Source organism: Notolabrus celidotus, chromosome 6 (assembly GCF_009762535.1).
Source record: "Notolabrus celidotus isolate fNotCel1 chromosome 6, fNotCel1.pri, whole genome shotgun sequence".
Classification (NCBI taxonomy): domain Eukaryota; kingdom Metazoa; phylum Chordata; class Actinopteri; order Labriformes; family Labridae; genus Notolabrus; species Notolabrus celidotus.
Window position 1 is genome coordinate 1,387,571 of NC_048277.1, and position 13,698 is coordinate 1,401,268.

The 13,698-nt window shown below is 41.6% G+C and overlaps 1 protein-coding gene across 2 annotated transcripts in view; it reads right to left on the bottom strand.

Annotated features, from left to right (window-relative positions):
• Positions 1-4,952: 4,952 nt before the first annotated feature.
• The window catches only part of far1 (fatty acyl CoA reductase 1), a 63,409-nt gene continuing 54,663 nt past the window's right edge, over positions 4,953-13,698 (bottom strand). Inside the window, exons 12-13 of one of the 2 annotated variants that reach the window (XM_034685768.1) lie at positions 13,532-13,659; positions 4,953-10,384 (exon numbers count right to left, since the gene is read on the bottom strand). In XM_034685768.1, the coding sequence (XP_034541659.1) occupies positions 10,225-10,384; positions 13,532-13,659 (288 nt within the window). In that variant the 3' untranslated portion in view covers positions 4,953-10,224. The remainder of the gene's footprint in view (positions 10,385-13,531; positions 13,660-13,698) is intronic. The other variant, XM_034685769.1, reaches the window with a different exon arrangement.

Here is a 13,698-nt window from a genome sequence, read left to right on the forward strand (position 1 = left end):
TGGGTGACATGTCTGGTGAGTCTGCTGGCCATGCAAGAACTGGGATGTTTTCAGCTTTCAGGAGTTGTGTACAGATCCTTGCAACATGGGGCCGTGCACTATCACGCTGCAACATGCTGATGTTTAAGAGTTTCATGATCAGACTAAAGTCAGCCTCTTGTTTGTGGAAGTCTCAGAAGCAAACAGATGCCTTTGTTTAAAGTCAGAAAATACAACTCAATGCAGTTAGCATAGGTAATGAATCTTTGTATAGCAGATCTGACATATGTGAAACTCACTCTCCTTTGTCCTCAGGTTTGGTCTCTACCAGCGGCTTTTAAGGACTCTAACCATGTTAGCTGCTAGCTTTGTCTGCTCTGTGTACAGTATGCTGTTCTAAACCTGAGATATGTTGAAACAGCTGGCTGCTGCTCCTGGAAAAGAGGAGTTTGGTGTCTTAGTAAAACGTTCGGCCTGGGGAGTTTCAAAGATATTCCCTTATCTGTTCTTTTGAAGATGCAGGGTGAGAGTGCTCTCAAACATACCGGTCAGAAAAACAGCCATAGGTGTATCACGTGGTTGAGATCATTTTTATTCTCATCAAAGAAGTCAGGAGGCTGCTGTGAGGCTGGCTCTCTGAGACTGTCTGTACACAGGAGGATGATCACTGGGATAACTTTGTATTGATTTGCAGCAGAGCTTCCATCTTCAGGGAAAAGTGGACCCAATATGCCAAAACCTGTCCCCAACAGCTCAACCACTACAGAACAACAGGATCACTTCACTGCAGGGGTCAGGTACCATGTTTGTTGGATTTGTCACCTTTCTGTCAGTGAAGAATAATTCATTGTGGGTTGGGAACTACAAGAAATAATTTCCATATCACACTGAATTATTCATCTCACATTTACAGTTTTTTTTTTGTTGCTTAAACACGATTTTCAAAACAGGGCCCATTTTATCAAAACACTACACACAGTTCACACAAACACACACACAAGTAGCAGAACACCTCAGATCCTTTGCAGTATGAAACACTCTTATAAAAACTAAACACTAATTTATCAAAACCATATTTTGTTACCATATGAAACACACACGTTTCATATGACTTCATTCTGTTTGAACCAGTTACACACTGCTGCTGCTAAAACACTTTATATTCTACTTCTCAGTGATCAGAGTCCTGTAAGTGAAGTACACAGAGAGAGTGCAAATATACAATAAATTCACCAAACACTACACAAGACCAACGCTGCAGACTGATTAACATATCATTTATTTCTCTCTATAGACCCAAACATGTCAACATGTCAGCATGGAGAATCATGTCCCAGTTTTCATGCTGCTACAGTAGTGTATGTGTAAAACTGTAAACTCAGCAAATATCAGACAAACATCAAATACTGGATCCAGTTGAAGACAGGTGAACTCACCTGCTGCCTTGTTATGGTGCTTAAACCTGATCGGTGTGTCTACTGTACAATTAAGCAGTCATGTGTTTGCTCACCTGATAGCTGTGTTTAACCAATCGGCTCTTAGGTGTGGTCATGTGACAGTCAGGGCTTTGGAATTGAAGGAAGTGACATCATGATATACTTCTGTGTCTAATGTATACACGTGTGTTTAGTGTTTGTAAATCACTGTGTGTTTAATGTTTGTAAATCACTGTGTGTATTGTTTTGTAAAAGTGTGAGGCTTACATTGTGCTTATCGTGGTGCAGATCTGGGCCGATGTTTTTCTCCTTGAGTGTAAGGTTTTGATGATTGTGTAATACTTTTGATTTTAGTGTTCATGCAGTCAAAAAAACTGTAATATGAAAATCTTGCTGTTTGTGAGAATATGATTAGCTTCAGGAAGTCAAAATATACCACCTGTCTTCTCTATCTATTTCAGATTTCTGACCTGCAGAATATCAGATGTTATTCTTGTAATAATGTTGCAGTAAAGATTCACCAGACATCATTGTGTTTAATATTAAGAGGCTAAATGGACAACTATACTGAAATGACCCCAGAGTATGATTCACATAAGCTGTCCAATAACAGATACAGAGCAGACATTCAGTGTGTGTGCTCTAAGCCCCATAAGCCCCTGGTTCCTGTTTATGCAGCCCAGTGGACCAGGCCCCCCCCGGGGGTGCTCGGCTGGTAGTGACTCAGCGCTTGGCGTGGTTGCTGGGCCACGGTTGCCAGGTGTTGCAGAGAGGAGCATGACACACTGAGGGCTCCCTGAACACTGGGACTGTTTACAGTCTCTGATGACCCACAGGCTAAACCACAACATAAAGCCGAGCTGTTAAAGACCATTCAGTCCAGATCCACGGTTTCTATCCTCCCCGCAGACACAGACCCAGATCAGAGTCTGAGCAGTGAGGTCTGCTCTCTCTCAGGAAGGAAGGGAGTGATGGGGCGTTTAAAGCTCCATGAATTCTTAATGTAAAGCCGGACGCATTAAGGGAATTATATCAGTGATTCATCAAGTCACTATGGGAGCTGGTCAGAAGCTTTTAAGTAGTTTGACACTGACAGACAGGAGGTGAAAGATGCATGTGTTGTTTAACATCATTTCACTTTCTTGGCTGTAGATCCTTAAACAAGTCTCTGAGCCAAGTTCTATAAAGTCAGTGTTTGATCTAAGAAAGCTAAGATTTGATCTGGGTATAGAAAGGTTTGATGGCTCAACGTCTTGACTTGCTGTGAGAGACAAAACCTTACCCGGTTACTCACCCACTCCTGCTCCAGAGCCCACATCACGCCCATCCTTCAGCACCTCCACTGGCTCCCCACACAGCACCAAATCCACTTCAGGATCCTGCTCAAGCCCTCAGTCACCTCACCCCCTCATACCTGACCTACCTCCTCAAACGTCACTCCCCGTCTCGCCGCCTCAGATCATCAGATGCTGGCCTCCTGTCCCCTATCACCAAGACCAAGCACAGTACCTTGGGGGACAGATCCTTTACCATCGCTGCCCCGACTCTCTGAACTCTCTCCCTCCAAACATCCTCAACTCTGACTCACTTCAATCATTTAAAAACCACCTCAAGACCTTCTTGTTCAAAAAACTACAACTCATGACCTCTATTCCTGCCCCACCTCTCTTTGTTCTCTTTTATTCATCTGCTTTATTTTTATTTTTCAGTTCAGCGTCATTGAGTACCATGAAAATCAATATACAAATCTGATCAATTATTATTATTAGTTTGTAACAATATCCAGACACACTCTTCACGGGCCTGTTAACAGATGAAACACAACAGCATTCATGTGCAGCAGCAGTCCTGTTACTGGTCCCTGACAGGGTTTACACAACTGCACAACAGTGGCCCCAAAGCCACTGCTCAGGAAGGTTGGAGATCTCCTCCTCCATGTGGATGGCTGTTCCATCTCCCCATGTCCTGAAGTCGGCAACTTGGGTGTGATTCTTGACTCCACCCTCCCCTTCCAGTCACACATCAAATCTGTCACCAAGTCTGCCTTCTACCACCTGAAGAACATCCCGTCTGCGTCCATCTCTTTCAGATTCAGTTGCCGAGACCCTCATCCACGCATTCATTACCTCCCAACTGGATTACTGCAATGGAGTCCTGTTGGGGGTACCCAGCATTGCCCTGGACAGGCTCCAAAAGTCTGCAGAACTCAGCTGCCAGGGTTCTCAAGCATGCTGAGCCCTGGCAGCACATCACCCAACTCTCATGCACCTAAGTACCGCATCTCCTATAAACTCCTCCTCCTCACTTACAAATTACTGCATGCCCTCGCCCCCAATACCTGGCTGACCTCCTCCACAAACACACTCCATCCCGGAACCTACGGTCTTCTGACCTGGGTCTCCTCTCCATCCCCCAGACTAAGCTGCAGACTTTTGGAGCCTTCAGTGTGGCAGCCCCTACGCTGTGGAACTCTCTCCCTCCCGACATCCGCAGCTCCCCAATCCTGGGCAGTTTTAAAAACAGTCAAAACGCACCTTTTCCTCAAGGCCTTTCCCTTGAGGAAGACCCCTTACCTGACCCTGTGAAGCGACCTTGGGTTTCTTGATAGGCGCTATATAAATCCCAGTTATTAATATCATTATTATTATTATTATTATTAATAAATGAAGTTTACATGGTCTAAGATAGGGACTTTTTAAACAAACTACATCTCAGTTTAATTCACATTAAAGTTTCAGACTCAACACGACATGTGCAGAAGTTAAGGGTGACGGTTGAACATCACCAGTCAGACCACTCCACCAGTTGGTCCTGGAAAATGCGAACTGAGCCCTCCGGATCAAGGGCAGGTCAATCCTTTCATTGACGGAGTCGAGTGTAATCCTGAGTGGCAGCATTAAATCTTAATGGAGTCGTTCAATAGCTTTTACTTTAGTCTGCTTCCAGAGAACAGTGCATGTGGAGGACTGATCTGCTATGCACCACAGGAAACAGGTCAGCTGGACTGATTGAGACTAATGGTTCATTTGTTCTGTCAATCATGCCGTGGTTCCCCGGGTGACTCTTGTCCTCATACAGCAGAATCCAGAGAAATCAAACATGGTCAGCAGAAAGAGGATTTACCACTTTATTTCTTCTTTTGGTTTACAAACTAAAGGCACCCTTTGATTTTAGTTTTGAAACTTTAAAGCAACAACTCCTCTATCCTTCTCCAACACAGTGACCTGTGCACATTACCCTGCTGAGAGTCAGAGACATGTAAAAAGAAAAGGGGAACACATTCAGATAAAACCTTGACTCTGAAATGAGACTGAATGCAATCACAACCATGGAAAAGCTCTTCAGTATTTAAAGCCATGTTATGTTTGCAGTATGAGAACCGTTGAGAGAACCGTTGAGAACTGGAGAAGTCAATAATATAAAAAAATAAAACACTACTTTGATGCAAGCGATCAATACACGGGCCGTCTAATCTCAAACATGCAAAAAAGGACAGAGGGAAACAGAGAGAGGAAAAAACAAACAGTGCACCAAGAGTGGAAAAAAAGGTTTCTTTAATATCTGTAGAAAAAAAAATGAGAATTTAATCCAACAAAACACAGAACTGTTAAATACATCACTCATGTGTTCATATCTGTGATCAAGCTCTTAACATGTCCTGCAAACATCCTTCAGTGAGGATTTCTGTCAGAGTGAGTTCCCATATGACACTAACCTGTGTTTGTTTAATGCACATTATTTTGGTTGGTTGTTGTTTTGGTGTTTTTTGCACTAGTCTGGATTGAGCCACATTTAAATCAAAACCTGATCACAGGTCAGGTCATTGAGTCTCCTTCTAACCCGATTCAAACACTTCCCCTCAGTCCTCATGATGTAGATCACTTTCTACAAGTACGATTAAAGCTAGGGTTGGTAGTCACGGAAAACTAGCATGAATTTAAATGTAGCATGTCCTCACGACTCCGTATCAGCTTTGGATATCTGTTTCCTTTTATTAAAGTACAATGAACGCCAGGCTGGAGTTCATTACCCAAAAAAGACAGACTATTCCTTTAACTGTGCTTATTGCATAACTAATCACACATGGTCATTTGGTGTCTTGTATAGATCTCCTTCATTCCCAGCGCTTTTGTGCATATGTAATTCTATCTATTCTGTGCTGCTGTATATACTTATATTTTATTATCTATATCTTATTTTATTCCTTTCTGCTATCAACCCTCCTATTATCCTTGGGGTCAATTGGACCCCATTCGATGTTTAACGTCTCTAAATGAATGACTACCATCATTATTTTGTCTTCATATTTTATGACTTTTCCTCATTTAATGGGGAAAACTGGGAAAATGTCAAATTAAAATGTTGATATGTTCCAATTTCCTGGAAAAAAAATGTACGCATCGGTGTTCCTTGGGGTCAAATTGACCCCAGGCTGTTTTAGCTGTATATAACATAAGAAATGTCAACATTTTACATTTGTTTTGGTTGTTTTGGATGATATTGAGGTCACTATAACCAAGGACACTTCCACATGTGACTGCAGGAGCTGGGATCAAACCGCCAACCTTCTGATTGAGATATAATATTTCCAGGCACCATGTCTCTGAAGACATTCAGTGATGAGTCCTGTGTCATGTTTTGATAACATAAAACAAGGCAGGGCCGACGAGAGCATGACAAACTCACTGTAGTCTGATGTTCTGTTTTATAATAAAGTCCTTCTGAATGCTTTAAATTGTGTTAATGTTTAAAATATATTTTATTTAAAGGCAATTTAGATAGTCAACAAAGAAACAACCTCATACATAAACCTGGGTAACAATCTGTTTCTGGAGGTTTCATTTGCTGGGGTCAAATTGACCCCATGGATAAAAGCTGATAGTAAATTTGAGGGTAACACGAGGGTTAATATTTGACTTCCTCACATACTGTTTATAAGAGCTCTGTAATAACTGAATTTCCCTCCCGGGATAAATCAAGTATTTCTGAATCTGATTCTGCTATTTTTGGGAATCTTGTTTTCATATTGAGGACTACTCCCTAATGTTACGTGTGTTCAATGCCCAGTTTAGTGAACAAAACTTCATGAAACAGACATCCCTCCCCACCCCACCACCATCCACACAGAAGATGAACAGCAGCCATCCTCCACCACTCACTCACACCGTCACCACAAAGAGGAGATAGAACCACAAAGAGTTATTGCACAGCACTCCAACATACAGGCTTGCTTCATATAAAAATTACAGGCAATTCTAGTAAAGTTGATTTCTTGTTTTAGGAGTCAGAGGCAGATTCTTACTGTGCAAACAAGTCAGGCGGTGTTAATGTATTACATTCAGAGAAAAACAAGTACATGTACATACACTGAAGTCTAATAACAAGCAACTTGTGACAAGTCAGCTCTCAAGATGCTGCGTTTCTGTTTACATGTTGAAGAATTAAGAAGCTTCTTGTCAGTAAAATAGCCACACAATGTCATCAGCAGAAAAATACATCAGTCTCTTTACATTTGGAGGTCTACCTAAATAGAGCTGTACACAAAATAATTAGAAAACATAGATCTGATTGCTCTCTCTTCACATTGTTAGAATATTGAAAAAAGTTCAGGCACAGTTCACACTTGCACACATCTTTCCAAAGCTTTGTATCTTCTCACCAAGTCACATGGTTCAATGTCAAATGGCTCATGCTGTCAGATAAAAACAGCAACAAATCACATTCCTACACGATCCAAGACATTCACAGGACATGAATATACATGTGATCAACATCGCTAAAAAGATACATGCGAGCGCAGTTAAAGATCAGCGTGGAGTCATACCCTGCTTTATTCAAACATTGTAGTGTGCTCGAGGAACAGGTAACAGACGTTAGGACAAAGTGCAGAGGTAAACCTCAGGGGGGGTTCACTGGAGACACAGTATGGCAAAGAGGATTCATTTCTAGGGAATGAGAAAAATGTAATGCAAAATCTTAAAATGCTGAATTTCTTCAGTATCAAGAAGAAATTCACACAGCGTTCCCTCCGACACCGAGCTCAGAGCGGGATGCTCACACGCTGTTGTAGGCTGGTTTAGTAATCTGACTATGTTCCTCTGTTTCCTCTCTGAGAGGGACTTGGGATCAGACTTGTGTGTTAACCCATTCAGGTTATTTCTTCCATACATAGACTGTATAAATAATGGACGTAGTCTCCGTGACATCTCCCTACTGTTCCTGAGCGCTGCTTTTGAAGCCAGGCGGCGGCGGCAGCCATATTGGAAATGCTGAACTCAACCAAACTTAGTGTGAGGTAAAGAGGCGGGGTTTGAGCCTCCTAGCCAACAGCTATATGTTCCCGAGTCAAGTCAGTCATGTCTTTATTTGGGCAAAAACTTGTGATCTTAATATCTTCTGAACTGTTGCATTATAAATAAATTCACCCCCGTACAGTGTGTGCTGATAGAGAAATGAGCTACGTAGAGCCAAGCCGTTTTTTGAACCAGGCTGTAAACATGTTTATTAATGCTATAAAAAGATCGTCTCTTTGAATGGGTGTGTATGTGGTTTCTGGTGTTGCTGCAGCCAGCCTCTAGTGGACGCTCGATGAACTGCAGTTTATAACACTTCCGCATGTGCTTCTTATTTTGAGACCGGATGTTGCTGCTTGGTTCAATATTACACTGAGTAATACTCTGAACAGTACAGTAATGTTAGCTGTTTGGTGCTAATGTTAGCTGTTGTATTCATAGACTGTATAAATAAAGGACGTAGTATCCGTGATGTCATTCATCTGTTTCTGAAGAGCTGTTTTGAAGCCAATCGTTGTTGGGAGCCATATTGCTGCTGTGGAGTGATTGTGATGTAAAGAGGCGGGCTTTGAGCCTCCTAGCCAACAGGTACAGTGTTCCCGCCTGTCAATCAAGCTGTGCCTCTCATTGGAAAACTCGTAATCTCAATAACTTCGAAATTGCTGCGTTAGAAAAACATTCACCCCGTACAGTGTGTGCTGATCGAGAAATGAGCTAGCCAGACTACACTGTTTTTTTGTACCAGGCTGTAAACATGTTTATTTCTGCTTTTTTGAATGGGTGTGTATGTGGTTTCCGGTACTTTCAGAGCTAGCCTCAAGTGGACACTTCAGGAAGTGCAGTTTTGAACACTTCCGCATTAGACCGGAGGTTGCCGCTTGGTTGTCATGCAGTAAATGAACAAGTCGCTCTGTCCGCTTTACGCTGTCATTGTGGAAGTGTCTCTATTTTGTAATGATGAAATAAGTTTTCTAATTCTGTAGGTTTATATAATTTACAAACTGGAACACACAAGTTCAACATTACAACAGCATCTAAGCTTCCCGAAGCTGAGCATGACGTCTGAGGAGAGTAACCATGTGTGGTGAACCATGAAGGCAACATTATGGTCCAAGAGTTTTAATGAACAGCACGAGTACAGGACATAAACTGCAGTCATAAAATAGGTGTGTAAATAAAAGTTACTTAACAAACATTTATTCACATACACACACTCAAACAGGAATATGACTGAAGCCAAGGAGCTAAAGACACGCAGACAGCGAGCTACAGGAAGAGCTACTCTGAACTGTGGTGCACACACCTCAATCAGAGTCCTCTCATATAGTGTGTGTTCATGACTCAATACATCATCCAGTCCTTCAATCTCAAGGAGAACAGAGAAAAACAAGCCATAAACGAAACATCTGACCTCTCAACTCCTCCCGTCTCATCCTCTGCTGAGCTACAAGTCGGTTAGCTAAGAGGTATTTTGGCAAAAACAGCTTAAAGACTGACAGCTGACAGTCGAACAACAACGAAAAGGAACCTGGAGAAGAAGCAGCAGCTCCGTTTGAAAGGTCTGTTGATGAAAGTTGATGTTGGTAGGCACTGGATAAAGCCGTTATATTACAATCTACACTGTGCTTGTTGTGGAGATAAACTAGCAGGTCACCAGGGACGTACAGGAGAACACGTGGGATGAGTGAGTGACAGCTCTTGATGGGCTGTGGGCCAACATGAGCCAGTCGCACAAAACCCTGCAATAACAACTCTCTGTCACACTATGCGTGCAGGTTTCATATACATTGGCTTTGGTTTGGGGATAGAAATAAGAGAGACAGAGTTTAGAAATGCTCCCATGGCCAGCTTGTCCCTGAACGCGTCATCCTTCAGCTGCCACCAAACAAAAGTTCTAAACTGGCTCCAAGTGTAGCTCCAGTTTTGCCTCAGTAAATGCTGCTGTCAGATGAAACCCAAGAGATCCCTGCTGACATACGTGTGTCATGATGAGTTAAAAAGCTTCATGGATTAAAAACAGAGAGAGAGAAACAGCCTGATGTTTTTGGGTGACAGCAGAGAAACATAGCTTACATATGTTAGAGTTGTTATTGCTAAAAGGTAACGTAACAGAGGGGACAGCATGGACTGACTCAAAACCAGGTTTTTTGCAACAATCCAATGCATAGTTTTGAAATACAGGCAGCCAGACAAGCAGAGTGTTGAGATGGAGCAGGTGTGGGCGCCATGGAGCTTAAAGACTGTAAGAGCTGACTAGGTTCAGAGGTGGACTGGTCTGACTGGAAATGAACAGAGTGAAGGCATTTGGTCCGGTACATCGTCCAACTGTGGGGGGTATGGGCGTTATACACCGAGACTCATCCATGTCCTCTGCGTGTTATGAGCAGGTTACATGTATTGATTGTACGCAACATTTAGACTGTGGACCCCCAGACTCATCCAGTGGCCCTCTCTGTGTCTGTGTTTCTTCTCTTCTTCTTCTTCTCTGCGCCCCACACGACCCGGGTCCAGGTTCATTATCTCATGGTGGAGGATGCTCTGAAGTAGGACAGGAATTTGAAGCAGAGGCTCACCACAAAGTACCAGATGTTTCTGGCCATCTGTGATCGGGCGATGAAGACACGCCAGATGAGCACCACGAGGATGGTGTTGAAGGTGTAGCGAATGTTCCTCAGCCTGGTGGACAAACACAAAAAAAAACATGTCATGGACTTCACTAGAGTGACTCAAGTTTTAGGTTCTGTGTAGGGGAAAGCATGAGAGAGATAAGAGTAGGCTTCAGACTTTCCTTTTTGATAAAGCTTATAGTTAGAGCTGGATCAGGCTTGGACCAGGTCTTAGTTATGCTGGTATAGGCTTAGACTGTCAGGGGAACTGACACACTGACACACTAGGATCCTATCTCACCCCCTTCCTCCCAACCCCCTCATCACTTACTTTAACTCTCCCTGTCCCATTAAAGTTACTCACCATAGACCTTTCTGTTGCAATGCTCATGGTGGATTAAGGTGGGGTCAGACTGAGTCTTATCCTGTCTTGGTGTTGGGTCTCTGTTTACAATTTGACATAGAGTGGTCTAGACCTGCTCTGTTTGGAAAAGAGTCTTCAGATAACATTTGCTGGGATTTGGGGCTATACAAATAAAGATTGATTGATTGACTGAAGAGAGAAATGACATTTTACCCTGAATGCACAGACAAATCACTACCTGTCATAAAAAAGCAACCCTGCTAAAACCAAAACATACCCAGACCCTCTCACAACCCTGCAGGGCAGAGCAGGATGTTCTTTCTATGCAGCTGAAGCTTCATCTTGCCCACTGAACAAGTCCTCTCTGCTCCGCCCTCCATCTCACCTCCAGCTCCTACATACATCTAACATCTGTGCAGCCACAACACAGCAGACCGCTCTCATACCAAAAAAAAAAGATGTCACAGACTTTTTAGGGTACCTCCTCATGCAATGGTCCTCTCAAAAACCCCAACTGTTTGTATAGCCTTCCTCACTTTATTGGCCAGACGTCAGTTTCTATTTTGTTGGAAGTCTGCCTCTCCTCCATTCTATGAGGGTTGGGTCATGGATGCTCTCAGACTAGAAAAAGGTCAAACATACTCTGCGCAGATCCACAAACCAATTTTTTTTAATATGGTGGCCTTTCTTTGACCTTATATAAAATAAAGCGGGTCAGCTTTTGATTTTCTCTTTTTCCATCGACTATTTCTTTATTTTGATCCTTTGAATCCCTTCTATAGCACAACTATATTCAAAGAAGAACATGTTCTGTTGTTCTCGTTGTAGATTGTCATATGGAGTGTTTTTAATTTATTTCTGCATTTTTTTTTAACCTTTTCCGCTTATTTATCTTTTTAATATTAACCTATTTATCTTATTGTAGTTTCACTATTATCATTTATTTCATTTTCATTTATTATTATTGGTTGCTTTTTCGTTCATTCACTTATAGTGTTTCTTATATAAAAAATATCACTTCTTTAATTGTTTACATTGATCTTTTGTATGTAATGTGTATAAAGACAGTCCCTTTGTTCTACTAGGTACCTTTAAAGTCTGCAGTCTCTCTCTGCAATAACATCCCTCTGCACTACACTTCCTTCACTCTCAGCCAGTTAGAGGGCTTCAAACATTACCCAACCATAGAAGCCCAGAGACGCCAAGGGATGGGTGCCGAATTCGGTACTTTTATACGTACCGACCGAATTCCGTCGGTACTACTGAGTACTGATTCACGTAAAATCAAACGGTACCATGTTTCGGTACCTGAACGCATCCTTGTGACTGTGAGGGAGTGGAAGAGTAGATGATTTTTTATACTTTAGCCCTGTAATAAAGTTCAAGACTGGTCAGGTGGACGTCTCTGCTCTCTGCATCTGCACGGAGCGCGCCAATGTAGCCTGCAGCTGACAACGCGCACTCACCGCGAGGTAGAGCTGCAGGATGATTAGGTTTCGACGGACCCTCTCGCTCTGACTACCTGCCCTGTTTATAACCGTTCCTGTGTGCGTGAATGCCAAACAAGTAAGTTGTGTGTCCTGTTATTATAAAGAGACGGAGAACTGACTTTGTCCCGTCCGCAGGCGTTCACGTGTTCATTGATAAACTCCAGAAAGAGCAGTTAGACGCCACGAGCACGAGTCAGCTAATATATCTAATCACCTATAGAATCCTGTTTCTGTTCATTTCATGTTAAATTAAATAAATATGTTAAATTTAAAAAAACTTGAGATTGTATTATTAAACAAATTAAGATTTTTTACCACATAAACACACAAAAGTACAGAAAATTGGTACCATTGAGTACCGGTACTGATTCCCAGGTACCGGGTATCGGTACCATATCGGTTCAAATGTGAAAGGTACCCATCCCTAGAGACGCCCCCAATGAAGCAAAGAGACAGAGATATTGAGACTTTGAATGTAAACTAAAAACGTATTTATTCAGTCTGGCTTTAATGTAGGGTTTAACAATTTTATGACTTACTTTTTACTGTTATATTGATTTAAATGTTGCTTTATTATTTGATCAATTTTTACTGTTTATTTTATTTTCATTCATTTATTTTAATTTATCCACTCAGTTTTACTGATATTTTTAGCCTTAATTTTATTTCCAACTCTTATCCTTACCATTTTAAATGTATTTATTTTAACTATCTATATTCTTAATATTAATTTGATGCTTTTACCTATTTTAATTACACATGTTGTTTTGTTGTCTGTGTGCATTAGACTCAATTTTAAAATCCATTTTTTGTTTTTTGAATGTGTCTTGCCATTATTTTATTTCTGCTTCTTTCTTGTTTTTCAGTCGCTGTAAAGCTCTTTGGAGCATCTGATTTGTATGAAAGGTGCTCTATAAATAAAGCTTGATTGATTGATTGAAAATACAAGAGAATAAAAACACAGACTACTGAACTATATATGTTGATCAATAAGGATGATCTTCTATTTTATTTTTGGGTAAAACTCACACTTTTTGTCAGCTTGTGTTGAACTTAAATGACTCCATTTAATCTACAGATTTATTCTATTGTAGTCATATTACTGAATGATATAGTTAGTTACTAGCATCACATCATTTTAAAGTCTGTTATTGAAGCAGTCCTACTTTACACTGATGATAGCCTGGCATTTTTGGTTCATGATCTCTGCTTGAATATCTCTGAATTTGCATAAACCTTGTTAAACTCAGAGGACTGATAATCTCACAGAAACAAGATATCCCTAATCAGATGCACTCTTCAGAAGAGTCTTTAGTTTTGTTTCTGTGCATGGTTGCAGAGTTGCACTTGGACAGACTCTTACTTGTTGAGGTGTTTGCGAGCAGCAGGCAGGCCAGACAGCTCTTCATTCAGGACGTATTTTTTGGTGCCCATGCAGTAATTTTCCATGTACTCTGCCCAGTGCAGCTGTCGGACGTCAAAGTTGAACATCTACAGAAAGAAAGAAAGAAAGAAGCAGAGAGAGAGTCG